Source organism: Arvicola amphibius, chromosome 12 (genome assembly GCF_903992535.2).
Source record: "Arvicola amphibius chromosome 12, mArvAmp1.2, whole genome shotgun sequence".
NCBI lineage: Eukaryota > Metazoa > Chordata > Mammalia > Rodentia > Cricetidae > Arvicola > Arvicola amphibius.
Genome location: NC_052058.2, coordinates 59,593,044 through 59,618,110, shown reverse-complemented (window position 1 = coordinate 59,618,110; position 25,067 = coordinate 59,593,044). Strand labels below are relative to the sequence as shown.

At 35.2% G+C, this 25,067-nt stretch overlaps 1 protein-coding gene across 4 annotated transcripts in view; it reads right to left on the bottom strand.

Moving 5' to 3' along the window:
- The window catches only part of Suco (SUN domain containing ossification factor), a 65,183-nt gene that overhangs the window by 16,252 nt on the left and 23,864 nt on the right, over positions 1–25,067 (bottom strand). For 2 of the 4 annotated variants that reach the window (XM_038349046.2, XM_038349048.2), the window contains exons 10-18: positions 19,920–20,027; positions 18,591–18,696; positions 16,980–17,000; positions 16,723–16,778; positions 11,732–11,823; positions 10,942–11,007; positions 5,287–5,355; positions 4,195–4,285; positions 162–1,319 (exon numbers count right to left, since the gene is read on the bottom strand). In XM_038349046.2, coding sequence (XP_038204974.1) covers positions 162–1,319; positions 4,195–4,285; positions 5,287–5,355; positions 10,942–11,007; positions 11,732–11,823; positions 16,723–16,778; positions 16,980–17,000; positions 18,591–18,696; positions 19,920–20,027 — 1,767 coding nt within the window. The remainder of the gene's footprint in view (positions 1–161; positions 1,320–4,194; positions 4,286–5,286; positions 5,356–10,941; positions 11,008–11,731; positions 11,824–16,722; positions 16,779–16,979; positions 17,001–18,590; positions 18,697–19,919; positions 20,028–25,067) is intronic. The other 2 variants (XM_038349049.2, XM_038349050.2) reach the window with 1 other exon arrangement.

Genomic DNA, 25,067 nt, shown 5'->3' with positions numbered 1-25,067 from the left:
AACAATTCTGGAAAAGTTTTGAACACCATCCAAGTGGCTTATCCTCTTTTTCCAGTTAAAACCATCCTTATTACATTACCATAATAATGTCTTTGTAGATCTTATTCAGCTACCAAACTTACCATTTGAAATGGGTTGTGCTCATGTATAAGAAAGCTTACCTTTGACTAAGTTCCTCCAGATAGCGACCACTGAGAGACATGTTAACTTCTAAGGCTTTAATACGATTATTAAGTCTCATAAATACTGACTCCTTCTGATTTGATCCATGTACAAGATTCCCATTACCATATCCCAGATCTGTAGAATTTTGTAATTCAGCATAGAAATCTGTAGCTGTCCTCTGTAACCCTCTTAAAAGGGCATCTTCTGGAGACTGATCGTCCTCTTTTCCTTCAGGCAATGAAGGATCCATAACTGGAGTCACTATTTGCTTTGGTGTATCAGCTACATTCATTTTGGCTTCCCCGTCTTCAGTGTCTGGCACCGTAGCTGTGCTTATAGGTAGCGGTATTGTTTCAGAGACCCTGATGACAACTTCTGTGGAGGATATGTCTTCTTTCACAGTATTGTCCACTACCTCATTAACTTTACTTGTTTCATAAATAACAGAAGGCTTCTCTACAGAACTAAAGCTCTCAGGCTTTTTTTCCGTTTCATCATCAGACTCAACAGAACTCTCTTGGGGCATTACTTGTAATGGTGTATGTCCTCCCTCATATTTAACAGACTCAGATCCTTCTACTTTAGACAGTGAATTGATTTCTGGAGTAATATCTAAGAGAAGAGACTGAGAAAGAGTTTGAGGATGGCTTGGTTCAATTTCAATTGCATCCACTGTGTGATTTATCAAATCACTTTGGTGCATGCTACTTAAGTCATCGAGCACAACAGTTTCAGCTTCTCTTTCCATGTTCTCATTGTCCACATCTCCACTGGAAGGCTGCAATACTGAAACCTCTACTGATTCTACTGGAAGTAGTAACGATGGCTGAACTGGCACAACATCTTTTCCTTTACTCATAACAGTTCTGCTGCGTTCTCGATAAAGAGCAATTCTAAATGAGCACCATTTATAGACGTACTCCGAAAAACTAGAAATGCAACAAATTGAGGTCAGTTCACTACAAAGTATTTGTGTCTCAGATTCAAACCAGGATGATGACTCATCCTCTTGTTCACCGCTGCCCAAAAGGGTCACCGTGGATGGACTTGCTTCCTCTTCTTCCTCCTGAACCAGCTGTACAATAGGACTTTCTTTTGGAGTATCTGAGGTTGATGGTTCTGTGTCCTGTGTATGGACTTCATTGATTACATATCTAGAAACACATAGATATAATTACATATCACTTAGAAATCTAATGTTAAAATAAGCTTAAGGAAAATGTCTTAGCACAACATAAAGACTGGAATTACAGAAGTAATGGTGAGTACAAAGTTTTACTGAGTTTTCCCCATAAAATATTTTTTCATTATATTTTTAAGAATGTATATAAGTCAGAAATGGCAACACAAAATTCACTTACCATGTAACCAGGTAGCTCAAACCACTCTATTTTACCAGATCAAATTTGCTTCCTTTTAATGTTTGACTCTAAATAAGTGAATACTTCTCTTGCCTGCATATACAGTATACCTTCCCACAACATACTTACTCTTTACAAGCCTTACCACCACTCTTTATAGACTAGAAAGTAAGATGCTCAAGAGCTAGAACTAGACTCCAGGATTTTAATATCATCTGTAGAAGGTAGCTCAAACTCTCAATGACATTTCTGTAGGCTTTAAGGATTCTCCCCGCCACCTCCCCATACACACAGAAGACTGCTTTTAAGGAAATACAATCTTATCATCTGAGCTAGTTTTCTTACTAAAAGACAAATATATGACCACTTTAATAAAAAGTCTTGGCTCATAAAAAGCCAACAATGTCATTAAGTCTGCCTCACCATTGGCTCTAGAGTAGGCCTGTGTGGTTGGGCCTAGTAGGGTGGAGTAATAGTAGAAAGTTACAGTGCCCATGGTTCTGTCTGAGATACAGATGATTTTTGAGTACACTCTTAAAGAACAAATGAAAAACCTGAAGAACTCTGGTAATATGAATACCAAAATTAAATTATCTTTACATGCAAAATCTCCTACTAAAAAATTACTACCAGGAAATGTTTCCAAGTACAGACTTCTGTCACCACAATTACAAAAGCAAAGACAAAGAACATTTAAGAAGTAGACTTTCATTTTTGCTGAGAGCAAAATATTAACCAGTTAAGATAAAACAATTAGGTTATGCTTCTCTAAACAGAAAGAGCTATCTATAGCCATATAGATCCATTTAGTACCAAATTATATTTCTTACATATTCAAGGGCACATCATCTATTAGTTACTGAACAAACTATGACAGTAAAAAGGAGCAGTATGGAGAGAGGGAGGAGAAAATGTTTAGCTATATACTGTTGTACATACTCTAGTCTGTTATAGTTAAAAAAAAAACTTAAGCATAGGAAAAGAAAATAACAGCTTTCCATAACTTTTAGTAATATTGTGCATGGAGTCCTGCCTTTTTTGTTATCTCACCAAGTGACTACTCTAAAATCATTTTTAAAAATTAGAGTAAACAAATAAAGAAATTTTACTATGCAATGATATATAATAAAAGTCAATGTGGTAGCTTGTACCTTTAAATCCAGTACTTGGGAGAAAGAGCAAAGAGGATCACAAGTTTGGGGCCAGGCTGAACTACATAGGGAGATCATGTTTGTCTACACAATATCCCCTTTCAAATATTCATGATTGCATGTGTGCACATATTATATATATAAATAATTTGCTTAATTTGTTAAAAAAAAATAAGCTAATTCGGGCAGTGGTGGCACACATCTTTAATCCCAGTACCCGGGAGACAGAGGTAAGCAGATCTCTGTGAGTTCGACGCCAGTCTCGTCTACAAGAGCTAGTTTCCAGGACAGGCTCCAAAGTTACAGAGAAACCCTGTCCTGAAAAACCAAAAAGTTAACTGAAGAAGCCTAGTTATAAAATCAAAAACTTCAATTAACCCCCAGAAAATAAGAAATACTAAGAATGTCTCTATCACTGATACATATTTTAGGACTTTTTAAGAATCAGTAACACATATGCTATATTTTTCACTACAATCACCTAATAAATGTTTTCAGCCACTTTCAGAATATAAATATCTCACCCTGCTCTTCAAAGCACAAAATCATTTTTTAAATAATTTATTTAATTTTATGCACATTGGTGTGATGGTGTCAAATTCCCTGGAACTGAGTAACAGACAGTTGTGAACTGCCATGCAGGTGCTGGGAATGTTTGAACACAGGTCCTCTGGAAGAACAGCCAGTGCTTTTAACCACTGAGCCATATTGTCAGTCCCACAAAATCATTTTTTAATTATCATGCTGTTTGGGTATTACAGTTCAAAGCATATACATTGCAATTCTGATTTTCTACTATTGTGAAATAGTTCAAATTTATATATGCCCCTCTACTAGAGTTCTTGAGAAAAAGATTTTCAGATTTTACACAATAACCACAACCCAACAGCCAAATAACTAAATTTATTGTCTAATATAGATAAATATGTACCTACAAATAATATGTACCTATACTATCTTTGATAAGAAAGCCCCTCAAATGAAGATACTTTATTTTATGTTACCTATATACACAACACTGCCCAAAGTGTGCCACTGGAAAAAACAAACAAACAAAAAAAAACATACAAATCAGTTTGAGAAAGGGAACAACTTAATTTGCTGGGTGACAAATGCAATTCAGGAACCACTACTGCTCTAGGTATTCTGACTACCGTAGGGATATCATATATACAATTTCTTCAAACTTAATTAAAAAAAAAAAAACAAGTCTTTGAAATCTATCCTCAAGCCTAGAACAATCACCTTCAGTAAAGAAATATTTTTCTTAAAAAAAGATTCAATGTGTGAAAATAATACATAATACCAAAACAACCAATGTGTGGTATGGAATGCAGTGCTATTTTTTAACACACATATACAGGAATGAAAAGAAGTAACTGAAGTTCTAAGTAGCTGTAGGGATATTGTCTTATGATTCAGGTTCTCACAGATGACTGCATATATATTACAAGCTCTTTGCTGTATTAATACACTCAGTTCTGTTTTAATAGAACTAATGTCACAATATAACTTACTCAGGTGATGGAACAGGAGCTGAAACACGAGTTGATTCAGGCATTTTAGGTGCAGTTGTGGCAGTGGCATTCTCAGATATACTTTTATTTCCTATTTTAAGAAAGATGCCCACATTTGAGTTCAATGTTTAAAAGTTGTACCATAAAATATTTTACTGTAACAAATTAAAAAGAGCTTTAGCCTCTTGGGGAAGGGGAAGGAAAAGGTCAAACACATTTGCTACTAAGGAGTTTTTTCTTTTAAATTTAAGTTCTCCTAGAAAGACATGATTGTACACGATTACAACTATAAAGAATGAATGTTATTCCTTAACTTATTTGATATTATAAATTTTGCATAATCTTACATTATTAATATGTATCTAGACCAGAAAGTTATTAGAAAATGAGGAAGAAAAATGGGTAATTTTTAAGCTTACACTTGGCTTAGTGGTTTTTTTTAAAAAATAAAAGGCACCATTTGTTATTCTTTGGTAATTTTATTATTTGCCATTCTCTATAGAAAAAATTGGCTTACTACATTAATATTTCTGCTACACAAAGGAAAACCCAATATGAAGTATCACTAGGACTTCAAATTCTCAGGAAAGAGATGAGGGCATGGAATTATTACTGTCATAGCCAGGAAGAATCAAGTATTAGTTCATTTGGGCAGGGTGGTAGCACCTGCCACCACACAGACACTAGCGAGATTGAGGTAGGAGGATTGTTAAGTTCAAGGCCAGTCTGGCAACTTAATAAGACCTGCCTCAAAACTAAAAAAAATTTAAAGCCTAGGAATAATGCTCAGTAGAGTAGTACTTGTACAGCAGATGTGATGACCTGGGTTGAATCAATTCTACCAGGGCGAGAGAGGAGTGTAGAAGGGGCAGGGATCAATTCATGAATTTTATGCAGCTGTAGATCTTTCATTAACAAAAGAATCTGTGAAGTTCGATTAATGATGATTAATAGAGGACTGCTAAGTTCTTTTCAATGGTCTCTCCATTTCTAGATGAAAATTCTATTTTGTTGGTTTATTGCTTCCTTTTTCTAACTTAAAGGATCCATGAAGCACCAGCTATTTTAAAGATGCATAAAATGATTAGGTACCTTCTGTCAAGTCTTCAGTTTTTGCTCCCAGAATATTAGCAGCAATATTCACCATATTTAGAATGGCATCTAAAACAGAATTCAATCAGAAAAACAATACCAATATACCTAAACAGTCTCATTAAAATCTTAATATAGTTTTTAAAAAGTCCATAAAGGTCTTTAAGCCTTTTTCTTTTGGTTAGTTACCTTTGTATTTCCTATCAAAGTCCAATAAAGGACACAGATTTTTAACCAAAGTTGAAATTTTAATGTACAGAGGAATTTTGAATGCAGTTTTTTAAAATACAATTTCCTCTTATCTTTTACGAAATACTGTTTTTAGCACATTACAAAATTCAATTATGGTTCAACATATAGCCTGGACTGGAACATGAAAAAAATGAGATACTCAAAATTCATATTTCAGTTTTTTAAAGGTTCTATAGTTAAAAAACCAACTTATATAGACAAAGCAATTTCTAAAGAGTGATTACATAGGTAAAAATAGGGAAGATTATTATCCAAAGAAAAGCAGAAATGTACTATTATTAATTTTATATTATCATATAATTATCTATTGATTACATAAATCTGTAATACACAATTAAATTTCTTTGATGACTTTTAAAACTAATTAGGCAAAACAATGTTTTGTGGGTTGTATAAAAGCCCCTAATATTTTTGATTCTGTGGAAAGTGCAAATTTTTTAAAGTCAAAACTAAAGTTAATAGGTAGAACAATTTGTGAAGTTGATTGTTCTGATTTTTTGCCCCCACTCCCCCAGTGGGGAATATTTAGCTAACAAACAAAGGCGGTATAAACCTCCATTTCTATATTAAGACATATATAATACATGAGAAGCAAAAAATGGCAGAATTCCACAAGAATCTGGTGACAGAGTATGAAGTCTTCTAATAATGTAACAATATTTCAGAGGAATTTCCCCAGTCTACTGAGAACTGCCATTTGAAGTCAGTTCTATACTATCATGCATTTCTATTAAAGCACTGAGTAGGCAGAAGCTGTATTAAGCCTAAGGTTATCCATCTTAGATTCATCATAAAAGTGATCCATAGAGTCTGCAGGACACTTAACAAAAATCAAAGATGTGAAAAGTACTAAGAGAAGGTACATCAAGAAGCCTGCAAGTCAGCTCAGCGTGGTCACACAGACTCATATATGTGTGTGCAGGGTGGGAAAAAGACTTCTGACTGTTTTAAAGGGGACTCCCAAGTAGAGTAATTTTGCTATACATCTGAATATGAAACAAAAAATGTACTTATTTATATTTATCAGAATAACACAAAGGCTGTCACTTTTAAATGTCTTGCCCTTGGATGTGACAAGCTGGTGAACAGAGAAGTACAGCCCTAGCCCCATTTTGTCACTCACGTTAAGAGGACACTTAAACTGAGGTATGATAGGAATACCTATCGCCTCACAAACCTCATCAGGAATGGAAACTCCTGCTTCTTTATGAATCTACTTTGAATGCCAATAATACCACCCTTTGGGCATGATCCTCTGCTTTACCCTGCCATCCAAAGTTCAGTCACATCTGTCTGATTTACAAAAATCAAATTTTTGAATTTTATATTCTCTTATATTCAAAGTAAACTTGTATCTCATATTTCCAATTTAGGTCATTAAAAAATTCAATAAACAAACACCTACATTAATCTGTATAAAGAACTTATTTTTTGTCATTTTGAACTTAATTTTATTAATAGCTTAACAGTAAGACACACAGAATTTCCATCTTAAAGACCTATCTGTCATCATTTTAGGAGACTGCTTAGTTAAAAAAAAAAGCAAAATCTGGGAGATTTCTATTTTCTCAGCTCATTTAACTAAAAAAAAAATTTCGTTATGTTCATAGAACATTACTTTTTTTCCCACTTTTAAAAAATTTATTTATTTATTTTTTCCTCATTTTTTTATTAAAGATTTCCATCTCCTTCCCTCCTCCTCCCCCTTCCCTCCCCTCCCTTCCACCCATACCCCCACCCCACCCCTCTCCTCCCAAGGTCCCGTTGAGGAGCAAAAGGAGGGAGCTCATGAGCAAGGAAGTCAAGACCGTGAGGAGTGCGTTTACCCATTGAGACGGTGGGACAGATCTAACGGGAGACCAAGTCCAGTTGGAATGGGACTGATGGAACAGGGGACCAAATCGGACTCTCTGAATGTGGCTGACGGTGGAGGAGGACTGAGAAACCAAGGACAACGGCAATGAACGTGAACTCTACAGCATGGACAGGCTCACTGTGAGCCTTGTCAGTTTGGTTGCTCACCTTCCTGGACTTAGGGGGAGCTGGGAGGACCTTGGACTTAACATAGTGAAGGGAACCCTGAACATTACTTTTTTTTCTCTCTCTTTTGGTCTTTGGAGACAAAACAACTTTGTAAATAGTCTATTCTGATCATTCCCACTTAGAGCCAAATGTGGGCAGCTTTTGTCATCATAAGCCACTAAGATCTCTTTAGAATTACTAAAGTAGTAGCATCAAGCACAATCCCAGACTGGATTAATTTCTCTCATTTCTCTGCGTTGGGCAAGTTACACATTCCACATTATTCCTTTAGGAATGAAACATTCCTAGTGACCAAACACCTTTCTTTACATTATTGCTGAGTCTCCAATACTTCGATGGCATTTTGGCTACAGAATACAAACTCTTCTAGTCTACAATGAAGAAATGGGGAGTTGTCTATGCTTCAATATTCCAAAATAAACTAACCAAAAACAACCCCCTTCGATGTGTACTCTGTTCCCTCCTGACAATTACTTTACTTCCTCTTTATAGGAACACAAAAAAATGGCAACACAAAATCACTTACTCAGTAACCAAGTAGTTCAAACCACTGTATTTTACCACATCAAAATTGAAATATATTGACTTAAAATCTGCATTTTGTCCTTAACCTGTACATATGTGTTTAGGAGATATAGAGATTTCAATAAAATGTAAAACATGTATCTAAGAGAAAAGATAAGCTTATAAGAGTATCAAAGTAGATGGCCATCTAGTAAATCTACAAGACAAAGCACCAGTGAAGCAGAAGCATTAGGGAGAATTCTTACTGATCTAAAAGATAACAAGAGTCGCAAGAGCTGTCAAAACGGGCATGCACACATGTTGCTCTATGACAGCCATTTCTCCCTTTGTAATAGTAAAATTCTACAGTATCAAGCATGTCTGTTGATGTATATTTCCTGTGAACAGTAACTATAGGGTAATCATCCCTATTCCAAAAGTCTAAAGACTGAAAGCCAAAATGCGCCAAAATATACTTTTGAGCACTAACAGTTCTTACTTCCAAAAGTAAGAAATTTTAAATATGACCTCATATGATGGATCATAGTCAAAAGTCAGACACACTACAAATACTGTATAAAATTACCTTAAGCTATGTGCATAAGCTACAACAGAAATTCATGTTTACATACCAGCCTCAAGATACCTCATTATACAAACGCAAATATTATGAAATCTAAACTGTGAAATACTACTGGTTTGAAGTATCTCAATTAAAGGATACTAAATATGTACCCAACAGATAGAGGAAAAAGGATTTTCTATTAAGAGCAAAGTTACAAAATTCTGTTTTATTGACTGTGTAAAATTTTTAAAAAGGAAAAGTTTGTGTGTTGGTCCACATCTCTAATATACATATTTTACAAGTAGAGGCAGGTGGATGGCAAGTTTGAAGCAACCTGGGCTACACTGATTTTGTTTCAAAAATCTAAAGAGTGGGAAGATAACAATACAGTAACAGAGTGCTGGCCTAACATGCGCAAAGCCATAGGTCCACTTTCCAGCACCAAAATGCTGGGCTCCACATAAGCCCGATTTCAAGCTCATTTAGAACTGCAAAACATGGATATTCTATTCTAATTCTACACACTGTGCACTTCTTACACTGTTAGCTATCCTATCATAGAAGATGTAACTAGTCAGGTTCAAAGGCAACCCTGTTTCTTTAGAGAAGACTATACAGACCAGGTCAGTAAACTTCATGACAGCAAAGTAAGACTGTTCTCGTGGCCACTCGTTTTGAAACTTTTAGAGGTATATGTCATTTCAAAAAGTTAATTTCCATACTATAGATCAGGTAACATCTCCCTGTTTCTTATCATTTTACTATGTAAATTCTTTCAATACTCACAACACACAAAAGTAAATAGATTACCTTTCAAAACCCATAAAGGAAAAAAAATAAAATGTTAACAAGAAACATTTATCAAAGAGAAAGGCAAAAAAAAATTGGACCAAAATAATAGTCTATATATAATTAATTAAAACAGTATATGGACAGAGAAAAGACTACAAGCAGGGAAATGTCCTACACTGGCATATAACTATGTTTTAATGGTAGCTGTGAACAAATACCATAGGAAGAAAAAAATAAAACACAGAGTATTAACAGGGTTTTCTTCTGTTACCTAAAACTATGGTAAGAAACTACCTCCCTTGTGCCCTCTCCTTTCTGGTAACCATTAAAAGCTAAAGATCATTTAGACTGGGTCTAACCATGTATAAAAAGAAAAGGAAAAAGATGCTTCCTCAAAACTAGCTTAACAACATTAAGAATAATGACTATTATGTAACACAAATATATACTTAAAATCATAGTAAAATTCATATATAACATACCATCTTTTTTCACCCCTAGAATAATGTTGTATCACAGCACTATTTTTATATCAGCAATAAAATAACAATGGATCCTAAGTGAGAACAGTTGCTCAAACCTAAAAAGCCAAAAATTATCAACAGAGGCTAGGGTTTAAGCTCAGTGCTATAGAGCTTACCCTCACATATGAAAGGAAACAAAATAAATATAAATGCAGTATAATGAACTAGTATGTAATGAACATTACATAAATGGGCTCTACTCTCCCAGGTATTTTTAGTATTTTTATTCTCATCCCTAAGAGACTGCTAAAATTTTTAATCCTCCATGGAGAAGAAAAGAGATAGAAGGAGAAAAGGGAAGATGAAAAGAATTAGTGACTAAACTCCATATACATGGCATATAAGCTGTTTATTAAAGTTTATACACACACTGGTATGAAATTTAGTTATTCAGTTATTAATCTCAAAATAAATAGAAAATTCTTAGTTAAGTTTTATATTAACCACAAAAAAAGAATGTTCCAGCGGGTAGGATTTATCTAAAAGTATCTTTAGCAAGCCTACCCCTAGGTTCACACTAGTTTGGAAGAACAACAAACTAAACCACCAAGTAGGTATTTTAGTCATTTCTTTAGAGTTGAAAACACCATATCATATTATTACTATTATTGGTGCACACTGGAAACAGCTTTTATATTTTGCAATTGAACAGAAAAGTAGGCGTAAGTACAGATTACTAAGCCTTCACTCACAAAAAATTTACTGGTGTGCTCCTTTCTTAATTTTCTCCCAAGAAATTTATAGTCCTTTCTTCACTACAAAGAGATTAAGCTCGTCAAATTTGATATCTGCTGCTTACACTTTCCTCCTTTTCATCTACTATATTTCATTTCCATGGAAAGCACATCCAAAAGCTAATATAATTCAAGAGTGGGAGTATAAGCATTCTAAACTACATTGCAACAAACAGCCTGTCAGAAGAAGAGCAAGAGAAACAGACTTTAATAATATAAATAGAAAACCCCAAATACTCACTTGTAGCAGAACCAAGAAGATTTTTTGAAGATTTATCCTCCACAGTATTATAATCCAGTGGATAATCTGTTAAGAGAAGACAAAAATAATTTTAATGAGAACTAGTTCTACTAAAAGCATTTAAAAGTATCTGTATTTTGTCAGTCAACTGAAATATAAAACACTGTGTAGTAAATATTAATTATAAACCTAAAACATGTCCAGAAGTTCAGAAGCCTTTACCTGATGTAAATCAAGGAAAATACATGTAATGCTGACTAAAAGTATTAAACATATTTTTAACATTTTTCCAACCTTTAGCAAATGTCTTTGTATTTTTTGTAGGAAAATGTCAAAAGAAACTTTAAATTGTTCAAATTACATTTATACCATTTTGAGTAAACAAAGTAGCCAGGGGATTAAACCCAGACTCAAAGGAGCTTCTAAAAGACTGTGGTCTTAATGTACTTACTCCACGGCACAGGGCATAGCAAAGAACTCAATACTGACTTCTGCTGTTTCAGTATCATATAAGTTTAACAGATTCTTAAGCCCAGAATTGGGACTACTCAAAATTTATATTGCTGGTGTTACAAAGGAGTCCCAATTGCAAAGAACTCACTGATAAGTTTGGAATGTAAGTTACAAAACATTCACACTAGAACATCATTTAAGAAAGATTTGGTTACTAGGGCTAAAAACAATAAAATAAAGTGACCACAATTGTTGATTTATGTAATCCATTACTATTGAATTACTAAAAAGAAAAAGAAAGAAAATTCCCGCTAGTCACCTAATTAAAATCACTTACCATAATCCTCATCAAATAGTTCTTGACGTTCTGACTGATACTGGGAGTCAGCAATTTCTTCATATTCTTCCACCATGCTAGTACCGAAAACCCTAGTAACAATTTCATTGAAGGCTTGCATTAAAATAGAGGTTACAAAGGCTCATCACTTCACAACTCATGAGTAAAAAGGTCACAAACACTAGCTTTTGCAATCAAAATAATGTATTTCTTACAATTATTCATCCACTACTTCATTAAAATATAAATGTAACAAAGCATTTAGAAATATAAGGACCAATCTGTGCTTCTATGTATTATCAACGCAATAAAACAGAAAGTAAACTAACAGAAAAACAGTATAAAATAATTTTTTCAGACTATCTTGGTATTTTTCTAAAATAAATTTAAATGGAAGCTCAATACCCTATATTTCTATAGTATTAACTTCACATAAGAAAAAATATCTCAGAGAATTGAAAGACTTAATGGAGGTAATGAACCAAATGGACTTAACAGACATCTATAGAACATTCCACCCAAATAGGAAAGAATATACCTTCTTCTCTGCGGCTCATGGAACCTTTTCGAAAATTGACCATATACTTGGTAACAAAGCAAACTTCCACAGTTACAAAAAAATATTAGTAACCACCTGTGTCTTATCGGATCACCATGGATTAAAATTAGAATTCAACAACAATGCTACCCCCAGAAGGCCCACAAACTCATGGAAACTGAACAGTCAACTACTGACCCACACCTGGGTCAAGGAAGAAATAAAGAAAGAAATTAAAGTCTTTCTTGAATTTAATGAAAACAAAGACACAACATACTCAAACCTATGGGACACAATGAAAGCAGTGCTAAGAGGAAAGTTCATAGCACTAAGTGCCCACTTAAAGAAAACGGAGAAAGCACTCATTGGTGACTTAACAGCACACCTGAAAGCTCTGGAAAAAAAAGAAGCAGACTCACCTAGGAGAAGTAGAAGACTGGAAATAATCAAACTGAGGGCAGAAATCAACAAAATAGAAACACAGAAAACAATCCAAAGAATCAATGAAACAAGAAGCTGGTTCTTGGAGAAAATCAACAAGATTGACAAACCCTTAGCCAAACTAATCAAACGGCAGAGGGAGAACACGCAAATTAACAAGATCAGAAATGAAAAGGGGGACATAACCACAGACACAGAGGAAATTCAGAAAATCATTAGATCTTACTACAAAAGCCTGTATGCCACAAAATTGGAAAATGTAAAAGAAATGGACAGTTTTTTAGATAAATACCATATACCAAAGTTAAACCAGGACCAGGTAAATGCTCTAAATCGTCCTGTTAGTCGCGAAGAATTAGAAACTGTTATCAGAAACCTCCCTACCAAAAAGAGCCCAGGACCTGATGGGTTCAATGCGGAATTCTACCAGAACTTCCAAGAAGACCTAATACCTATACTCCTTAAGGTATTTCATAATATAGAAACACAAGAGTCACTGCCAAATTCCTTCTATGAAGCTACAGTTACCCTGATACCTAAACCACACAAAGACTCAACCAAGAAAGAGAATTACAGGCCAATCTCACTCATGAACATGGACGCAAAAATTCTCAATAAAATACTGGCAAACCGAATCCAAGAACACATTAGAAAAATTATCCATTACGATCAAGTAGGCTTCATCCCAGAGATGCAGGGCTGGTTCAACATACGAAAATCTATTAATGTAATCCATCATATAAACAAACTGAAGGAAAAAAACCATATGGTCATCTCATTAGATGCTGAAAAAGCATTTGACAAAATTCAGCACCCTTTTATGATAAAGGTCTTGGAGAGATTAGGGATACAAGGGTCATTCCTAAATATAATAAAAGCTATTTACAGCAAGCCGACAGCTAACATCAAATTAAACGGAGAGAAACTCAAGGCTATCCCACTAAATTCAGGAACACGACAAGGCTGTCCACTCTCTCCTTATCTCTTCAATATAGTGCTTGAAGTTCTAGCAATAGCAATAAGACAACATAAGGGAATCAAGGGGATTCAATTTGGAAAGGAAGAAGTTAAACTTTCATTATTTGCAGATGATATGATAGTATACATAAGTGACCCCAAAAACTCCACCAAAGAACTCCTACAGCTGATAAACTCCTTCAGTAACGTGGCAGGATACAAGATCAACTCCAAAAAATCAGTCGCCCTCCTATACACAAAGGATAAGGAAGCAGAGAGGGAAATCAGAGAAGTATCACCTTTCACAATAGCCACAAATAGCATAAGATATCTGGGAGTATCGCTAACCAAGGAAGTGAAGGATTTATTTGACAAGAACTTTAAGTCTTTGAAGAAAGAAATTGAAGAGGATACCAGAAAATGGAAGGATCTCCCCTGCTCGTGGATTGGGAGGATCAACATAGTAAAAATGGCAATTCTACCAAAAGCAATCTATAGATTCAATGCAATCCCAATCAAGGTCCCATTAAAATTCTTCACAGAGATTGAGAGGACAATAATCAACTTTATATGGAAAAACAAGAAACCCAGGATAGCCAAAAAAATCTTATACAATAAAGGTACTTCTGGAGGCATTACCATCCCTGACTTCAAACTCTATTACAGAGCTACAGTATTGAAAACGGCTTGGTATTGGCATAAGAACAGAGAAGTTGACCAATGGAATCGTATAGAAGACCCGGATCTTAAACCACAAACCTATGAACACCTGATTTTTGATAAAGGAGCCAAAAGTACACAATGGAAAAAAGAGGGCATCTTCAACAAATGGTGCTGGCATAACTGGATGTCAACCTGTAGAAGAATGAAAGTAGATCCATATCTATCACCATGCACAAAACTCAAGTCCAAATGGATTAAAGACCTCAATATTAATTTGAACACATTGAGATTGATAGAGGAGAAAGTGGGAAGTACTCTACAACAAATGGGCACAGGGAACCGTTTCCTATGCATAACCCCAGCTGCACAGACTTTAAGGGCAACATTGAATAAATGGGACCTCCTGAAGTTGAGCAGCTTCTGTAAAGCAAAGGACATTGTCACTAAGACACAAAGGCAGCCTACTGACTGGGAAAAGATCTTCACCAACCCTGCAACTGACAAAGGTCTGATCTCTAAAATATATAAGGAACTCAAGAGACTAGACGGTAAAATGCCAATTAACCCAATTAAAAAATGGGGCGATGAACTGAACAGAGAATTCTCAGCAGAAGAAGTTCGAATGGCCAAAAGACACTTAAGGTCATGCTCAACCTCCCTAGCTATCAGGGAAATGCAAATCAAAACAACTTTGAGATATCATCTTACACCTGTCAGATTGGCTAAAATCCAAAACACCAATAATAACCTTTGCTGGAGAGGTTGTGGGGTAAGGGGCACACTCATCCATTGCTGGTGGGAATGCAAACTTGTGCAACCACTTTGGAAAGCAGTGTGGCGGTTTCTCAGGAAATTCGGGATCAACCTACCCCAGGACCCAGCAATTCCACTATTGGGAATCTACCCAAGAGATGCCCAATCATACAACAAAAGCATATGCTCATCTATGTTCATAGCAGCATTATTTGTAATAGCCAGATCCTGGAGACAGCCTAGATGCCCTTCAGTGGAAGAATGGATGAAGAAACTGTGGAATATATACATGCTAGAATACTACTCAGCGGTAAAAAACAATGACATCTTGAATTTTGCAGGCAAATGGATGGAAATAGAAAACACTATTCTGAGTGAGGTAACCCAGACCCATAAAGATGAACATGGGATGTACTCACTCATATTCGGTTTCTAGCCATGATTAAAGGACATCGAGCCTATAAGTTTGGGATCCTTGAGAAGATAATAAGAAGGTGAACTCCCAAAAAAGATATAGTAATCCTCCTGGATATTGGAAGTAGACACGATCGCCAGGCAAAATTGGGAACTTGAGGGTTGGGCAAGACTGGGCCAAGGGAAGATGGGGAGAGAAAAGTGTGAAGGGGAGAGTGGGGGGAGCTCGGAGGAATGGGGTGCTTGGGATATAGGAAGGGTGGATATGGGAGCAGGGAAGCATATATCTGAATTTAAGGAGCTACCTGAGGGTTGTCAAGAGACTTGACCCTAGAGGGGTTCCCAGGTTTCCAGGGAGACGCCCCCAGTTAGTTCCTTGGGCAGCTGAGGAGAGGGAGCCTGAAAAGGCCAGTTCCTCTAGCCATACTGATGAATTTCTTGCATATCACCATAGAACCTCCACCTGACGATAGATGAAGAAAATGACAGAGCCCCACCTTGGAGCACCGGACTGAGCTCCCAAGGTCCTGATGAGGAGCAGAAGGAGAGAGAACATGAGAAAGAAAGTCAGGACCGTGAGGGAACCTCCAGCTGGCGACAGATGGGGAAGGTGACTGAGCCCCACATTGGAGCACTGGACTGAGCTCCCAAGGTCCCGATGAGGAGCAGAAGGAGCGAGAACATGAGGGAGAAAGTCAGGAACGAGAGGGGTGCGTTCACTCATGGAGACGGTGGGACAGAACTAATGGGAGATCACCAACTCCAGTTGGAATGGGACTGATGGATCATGCGACCAAACCCGTCTCTCTGAGTGTGGCCAACAGCGGGGGCTGACTGAGAAGCAAAGGACAATGGCTCTGGGCTCTGATTGTTCTTCATGGACGGGCTCTGTGGGAGCCTTCTCAGCTTGGTCGATCACCTTCCTGGACCTGGGGGGAGTTGGGAGGACCTTGGTCTTAGCATAGAGTGGGGAACCCTGATGGCTCCTTGGCCTTGAGAGGGAGGGAGGGGAGGTATGGGTGGAGGGGAGGGGAGGGAAGGGGGAGAAGGAGGGGAGAGAAAGGGGAGAAGGAGGGGAGGGAGGGGGGAGGAGGAGGGAAGGAGATGGAAATTTTTAAATATAAAAAAAATAAACCATGAGGAAAAAAAAAAATATCTCTTCACTTTAAAAACATTAGCTTTTTATATCACTTGTAAAAACAGGAAATATTTTGCTTTGTATTACCTTATTAGGCTTAAAGGACAAAAGTGCTCAGATCCAAAATGTGATACTAACTCCACCTGAAAAACAGAAGTTCATAAACTTGGAAACCATCAGTGCATCTGTGAGGTGAGCAGTATACTCGGTCTTCTCATTAGAGCATTTCTAAAAGTAAAGTCATTTCCCCCATCAATACTTGTAAAGCTTTGGAAAATTTCTTTTGTAATGCATTAATGTGCCATGCTCTGTTATTCAATATTGCAAAAGAGAAGGTTGCTAACCTTTATGTACTTGATGAACATCTGAAGCAAGAGAAAGGAAAAGAAAAAGGAATCAGTTCCAAAGTCTGGATAACATGCCATAAGTAACTTAAGTTTCCGCACCCATATGGTATTAAGTGTAGAGGGCAACGCACTGTGACAGGTAACATTGTAGTACTCTTAATTCTTTGCAGAAGCAAAAGTCATAATTTCCACTTAATACCATAACGACTGAAAAGCATAATCTGAATACATGTAATAGATTAGCTTGAAGTTAATAGTGAAATTATATCCATTGCTATTGCTTTCTGTTAGATTAAAAAAGGATTCTAAAACCAATGTTAAATTGCCATCTAAAATGTATGTATCTATGAATAAATGTATAGTTTAATAAACAAATTAGTTTACTATGAAGTGTTTCTGGTGGTTTTAAAATATTATATACAATGTGTTTCAGGGAAAGCATAAATTTTCCATATATAACTAACACAACTGAAAGATGCTTCACTTAGAAAATGCAAATTTTAAAAAGTTATTTGTATATTTGTATTTAGTTCCTTTAGTGGAGCAGAAACCCAGGTAAGAATTTGTGTGCATAGACAGCACTCATCACTGTACAGATCACAAGCAAATGGTTTTTAGACTTGTCTTAAACAATTCAAAAAAATTCTATACAGTTTCTCTCCATAAAAGTGGGAGTTTTACATGGCAATTTTTATACTAAAATTATCAACTGCATTTTCAATATTGAATCTAGCACTTTCATACTGAAATTAGGAATACTACAAGTTTACCCATTTGTAGAAATCAATTTGAGTCATGCTTTAAACAGAGAGTAAAATCCCAGAAGACAAAATCAGTAGCTATAAGTTCTTACAATTTAAAGAAGAATGAACAGAAGTTAGAAGTTCTGCAATTCGAAAAGGCCTTATTATTAACATTATGGTACTTTAAGAAACCTCTCTTACTTTCTAATACAGAAAAAGGTGGGTAGGAAAGAGAGGCACAGAAACTTCCATTTATTATTTAAATTCAACTCAAGACAATTGGTGAAGGAAGCAATGGGAATAGTTATGTCTAAATTTTTATCTGAAACTGCTAAATGGGCATAAAATGCTTCACCTGAATATAAAAAGTGGAGTCATAAATAAATTGAAAATAAAATTGAATCAGATTTAAAAAATTAAAAACAGATCAGACCTACTTAAAAGATTCCAATGGTAGCAATGTTTTAAGTCTCAAAATAGAATACAATACCAGGCTGATGACAACTTACAGATGCTAAAGCATGCTGGCATGGTGCTGCACTACTGTACTTCACAGTACCCGGTCAGTTAGGCCTGGTGAGCTACAAGAGGCTCAGCCTCAAAACAAAAAACTCCAAAACAAAACTTATATTTTGGCATTTTATTAGAGCCAGAAATAATTTTTTTTGGTCTAGGTTACCAAGAATATAAAAATGTCAGAGTACCATCTGTCTCATAAAAAAATGCAGACTAGTAAGAAGTATTTAATTAAATAATATTATGCTATAAATTTCCTCTTAGTTTCTCGGATTTCTAAATGAGCAGGGGGAATAACTATAAGATTTTTATTACAGGAAAGACATAGTTCTATATGCATAAAGATTACCTTCACATATTTTGCATACATCTGTTCATCCAGAGGGAAACTCTGGACATTCCTCTCATCTCTACCATGGAAAGTGCCCAGCTTGATCCATTTATTTGTGGGATATCTAGAAAACATAAAAAAATAAATATATCATGTACAGTTTTTCTTCTCGTGTTAAGCACACTGAATTTAAATAAAACAGGCCTTTAAGTTAATTTTTTTTTAAACTGACAAGTTCCACTTCACTGAAAAGGACTACTTGAACAATCAATCATATTAACAAACAGAAGACAAGGAACAATAACATCTTACTGTATTTAAACCGATATCCTCCATTGCTGATTTCTTTAAAAGGGAATCTAGCATTCCAACTCTACACCTGTTATTGTTTGTAATGTTTAAAGAGCTCAAAATACAGAGTTCTCTCTTCTCATCTTTAAAAAATATGTATACTTCAATTTTCAGAGCTAGGTATGGCCATCTAACACATACAATATTGGGGAAGAAATCTGAAAAAAAAAGGTTAATAACAAAACAGTAGATGGAATTCTGAAGAAATTTTGAGAAAGCTTTCAAAAGCTGTACAGATACAATATTGACTGTGAAGAAAAGAAAGACCACTGCAACTCTTTGATAATCAATGGCAGCGCATAGTGACGTCACAACAATCCCCATGGTAAATCACTAGCACACTAATGTACTTGTGGAGCAAATAAACACCCTGACTGTCAGATAAAATTAAATTCTAATTAAAAAAGCTATGCTTAAAAGACAAAATAGTCTCAGGATGTAAGAAATATGAATATGCACATTTAAGTGGAATAAAAAATATACATGAAAAGCTGAAAAGAATATATTAAAATGCTAAGAATAGTAAATTTTCATTACCAGGAACAGAATATACTCTAATTTTTAAGATTTTCATTTCTTCCATAATCATGCAAGTAAAACAAGTTTTTGAAACATTTCACCAAAAATAAATATTGTGATATGAAATGAAGCATGTTTTTAGTAAGTTTTAAAGAACTGTCTGAAAGCAATAAACATAACGATTAAAAGTTACATAGTTCTAGATTGGAATCTTGCTTCTCCCAAATAACCAATCATGTGTCTTAAGCAAACTAACCCCCATCTGTGTCTTTAGCTTATGAGGGAATAACATAACAGATTGTATATTACAAAAGCTAAGATAAATAATTAACATGAGCCCACAATAAAATATTACTATAAACTGGTATTAAAATAAAAACTAAAATGATAAAAGACAACAGACTGGCATGTGCATTTAATTTTTATTCTGAAATTCTATCATGGACTCTTTAAGAAATAGCTTAAGAATTTATTTACCTGTCACTGATAGAAACCAGAAAGTCTTTGGGAGTAGAAGAAAATAATTCATAATTTGCAATATCAAACTGTTTGACTTGAATTGGCTCACAAAGTTCAATAACAAACCTTTAAAAGAAAATAAGACAATTACTTAAATAAACCAATCAAACTGGTTCATATTAAACATCTGTATAAACTAGACATCTACAAGTTACTAAAATGTAACAAAAGAGTAGCATTAGTAACCTAACTTACACATTAGTAAAAATGTATTGATCAGGACAAGCATCTTAAAGTTACCTTTGATTTTACAAAAAAAATTCTGTGACATTATAAACTGGCAAGAATAATCTGATATATACAGAGTATGAAAGTCTTTGATTCAGCAATATACTCTTTAATATTATCTGAAGGCAACACTGCCCCAAATGTCACCCTTATATTAACATTTTGCAAAAGTTATTGAAAAGCAGCAAAAATGTCTGTCCTAATATATATTAAGCCGAAAAGGTTAAAAATTTATAGTCTTCCTGGACAATGAAGCAGCAAATGTCCATTAAGATTAAAGTCAATGGTTCACTTCCTATCACTTAGACACCTCTCCCCACCAAAAAGAAAGGGATGTGAGAGGCCTACTAATATAGTAAAATGTCATATTACAACTACTTAGTGAAAAAATAAGGTCATAAAAGTATGTTTCCACTTCTATCAGGTTCAATGTGGTCGGATTTATATTCAAGTCTTTAATCCATTTGGACTTGAGTTTTGTGTATGACGATATAGATTCTCATTTTTCTACAGGTTGACATTGTTATGTCAGCACCATTTGTTGAAGATGATTCTTTTTTCCATTGTTTAATTTTAGCTTGTCAAAAATCAGGTGCTCATAGGTATGTGGATTAATACCCGGGTCTTCAATTTGATTCCATTGGTCAACGTCTCTGTTTTTATGCCAATACCAAGCTGTTTTGATTAGTGTGGCTCTGTAATAGAGTTTGATGTCAGGGATGGTAATGCCTCCAGAAGTTCCTTTATTGTATAGGATTGTTTTGGCTATCCTGGGTTTTTTTGTTTTTCCATATGAAGTTGATTACTGTTCTTTCAAGATCTGTGAAGAATTGTGTTGGGATTTTGATGGGGATTGCATTGAATCTATAGATAGTTTTTGGTAGGATTGCCATTTTTACTATGTTGATCCTTCCTATCCAAGAACATGGGAGATCTTTCCATTTTCTGGTGTCTTCTTTAATTTCTTTCTTCAAAGCCTTAAAGTTCTTGTCAAATAGCTCTTTCACTCCCTTGATTAGTGTTACCCCAAGATATTTTATGTTATTTGTGGCTATTGCGAAAGGTGATGTTTCTCTGATTTCCCTCTCAGCTTCTTTATTCTTTGTGCATAGGACAAATTTGAGTTGATCTTGTATCCTGCCACATCACTATAGGTATTTATCAGCTGTAAGAGTTCTCTGGTAGAGTTTTTGGAGTCACTTATGTACACTATCATATCATCTGCAAATAATGAAAGTTTGGCTTCTTCCTTTCCATTTTGAATCCCCTTGATATTATGTTGTCTTATGACTATTGCTAAAACTTCAAGAACTATGTTGAAGAGATATGGAGAGAGTGGACAGCCTTGTCTTGTTCCCGAGTTTCTCTCCATTTAATGTGATGCTAGCTGTTGGCTTGCTGTATAATGCTTTTATTATATTTAGATATGATCCTTGTATACCTAATCTCTCTAAGACCAAGCTAATTTCTCCACTCTCATTTTTTACATAAAATGTTTCCCTGTTTCAAAGATAAAAACTGTACTAATATATCATAAATGTTATATATAAAGATATTTCAGGTAAATGCACCATCAAGTCAATTCACTTGGGAAACATAATTAAATAACTATATATCCCCAGTAAAAAAAAAGCCTCATATTATAGAAAATACGAGTACATTGGTTACTATAGCTTATCAGATTTTTTTGTCAATCTTTCACTATACCTATACTGTAGAGGCCCAAAAATGTGTGCCTATTTCCACCTTGTCTGATGGCCAGAGTCGGAGGTTGCTCAAAGTGGCTGACAAGTGTAGTTGCATGTCTCAACTCAAGAAGTGATTACTTAATACTTTTAACTTTAAGATAGTCCATATGAGTAGGTCCATGCCATCCCGACAGGTGGTCAGGATATGAAAATGTACTTTTGCTCCTTCTTTTGTAACTATGAGGTCACCTGGTGATGGTTGCCTTCAGGATACTTGGTCTAGAGCAGCTTCTCTGCCTAAACAACAGAATGTTAATGATTTGATGTCTCATTAAAGATTAATTGCTTGAGTTGTCCTTTGTATCATGTTAATAAAGTCTTTTGTCTTCCCCCTCCTGTTTTGTCTCCTCCCTCCCGTCTGTATTGAGTATAAAAATGTATGGAAAAATAAATGAGGACAATTTTTAGAATTCACTGGATTGCCCTTCCCGGTACTTTATGTGGTTTATGTTCTTATATTTTTCATGCATCTTCAAATTCTTTACATATATTTCAAAAACCCAACACCTCTACCCTGGCAAGAGGTATTTTTGTTGGGGCTGGTCCACAACACTATATCTCTCGTTTTCTTGGAGAGAACAATGTGTAAATTTAAACGAATGTTGTATAAAACTATACTAGCAAATCCAATTTCAATATATTCTATTAAGCATCTATAGTACAGGAATCTTACAAATCTAAATATATAAAATTCATGACTTAGGCAAATCTGTGAGTGAAGAAGAGATGGCAGAAGAAACGATGACAAGATCTTTATGAAGATAAAGGTGGAAGCATAAACATTAGATACTACTTTTAAAAGAATAGATCTCTAATTCAAGAAAGACAATACTTTAAAATTTTTATTATAAAACTGAAAATATTAATTTATTTCTACAATATGTAATTTATCAAAAACTGTTGAGGTTTAAATCTACAATTTCCACAGTGAAAGATCTTACTACATACAGGCTTAGCTGTCAGTTACTAAGTTTTTGAAAGATGATTGGCTATAAAGACTCTAATTTCATGGATGGATTTATCCGGTCATGAATTTATATCTGAATGGACTAGCAGGACATAGGGCCTACTTGAAGAAAGTAGGGGCTGTGTTTTAGGAGGATTTATCTTTTCCCACAGACCTTTCACCTGTCTCTGCTTCCTGCTCATCATGAACAGGCTCAGAATAATAGAGCCTTAGACTGGAACTGAAGTGAAATTAAATTCTTCCTCCGGCTTTTTTTTAAGGCATTTTATATTACAGAAGAAAAACTGACTACCACAAAAGGTAACTCAAGAAGAACAGAAAATCTAGTCACAAAAATTAAATATTTACAATATAAGCTAGACAAAATAGTACATTTCTATGATCCCAGTGCATAAAAAGAAAAGGCAAATTTTTGAGTATGAAATCAGTCTGGGATACAAAATACATTCAGAGCTAGCCTATGCTACCAAGTGAGGTCCTGTCAGTCATTCAGTCTGTCAGCTGGTATTCATATAATACAAGATGTTAACACACAGGCAGCTAACAGTAATACTGCTTACCCTAGGGAAATGATTACAAATAATCCAAATATTCATTTAGTGAGGACTCATTAAATCAATTGTAGCATAAATAAAAACACAGAGACAGATATTGGGGTTCAAGCTGAAGATCAGAAAAGCAAAGCAGTCAAGCCATTAGAGAGATCTCACCTCTACCAAGGCTCAGACAAACAAAGGGGCAATCCTGCAATGCCCCACACTCCACTAAGTTCCTATCTCTTCCTCTTTATATTCCTCTCTCGGCCCAGTCATATCAATCCTGTCTCTGCCTCCCTAGTGCTGTAACTAAATTAAAGGTGTGTGATCCCAAGTGCTGGGATCACCTTTGTATCAGCTGTTTCTCTTTTTAGACAGATTTAATCATGTATAGCCAGGGTAGCCTTGAACTCAGAGATCCCTCTGCCTCTGTCTCCTGAGTCCTGAGATTAAAGGTGTATGCCACCACTCCCTAGCCTGTATGGCTGACTAGTATGGCTGCTTTGCTTTCTGATCTTCAAGCAAGCTTTATTTATTAAAACACAAATAATATACCACTATACTCAGTATAGCTACATAAATAAATTTTAGTAATCAGAAAGAATGAAACAGTCTCCAAAAATAAAGAAGGGATGGCCTAAATACTTCTAAGCTATAAATATGATGTAAAATATACTAATTTACATGAAAAAAGATAAATGTATTTGTATATTGACACTGAAAATGCAGGTTCAAATGTTAACAGTAAATGAAAGATGAAAGAGCTTGGAAAATTTCCTTTTTAAAAAATTTAAACCATGTGAATTCAATCATTATCATAAACAGTACACATTTCATTTAAAATTAATAGCTTCTACAAGGAGGATTAGCAGATGAGACAAACTTTAAAAATTTAATAGTACCTGGGACTGGAGAGATGGCTCAGCAGTTAGAACATTGGCTATTCTTCCAGAAAACCCAGATTCAATTGCCAGAACCCACATGGTAACCCACAAACATCTGTAACTTCACTTCAAGGGGCTCTAATGCCCTTTCCTGGCCTTACTGAGGATACCTGGCACACATGTGGTATACATACATGCAAGCAAACACTCCTAAGACATCTTAAAAACAATAATAGAGGTGCAAAGTTAGCAGCACTGCCTTTAAAATACAGAATGAGTTGAGAATGTGTGTTGTCACTTTCTATTCAACAATTTTCAAGGTGGAAACATCATGTTGATGAAAAGGTCAATGTGATAAGGAGAACTGGAAAGAACTGGAAACACTATATAGAATTCCCTACATAGAAGCTTCTTGACTACTTCCTGTAAGCAACAGAAAAAGAAGGCAGCTATCTCTCTCTCTCCATATATATTATACATCATATATATGTAGTATATAGTATATAGAATATTGTTCATTGTAGTATATAATATAGTCTATAATATAAATGTATAGATTAATTGTATCTCTACATACGACAGTTTTTAGAGATTTGCTATGGGATAATGGTCTTGTACCCTGTAAAGAGTTGTCACTTGTATTGTTTTAATAAATGCTGATTGGCCAGTCACCAGGCAGGAAATATAGACAGGCAACCAGACTGGGAGAATTCTGGGAAGAGGGAAGGCTCAGTCTGCTGTCA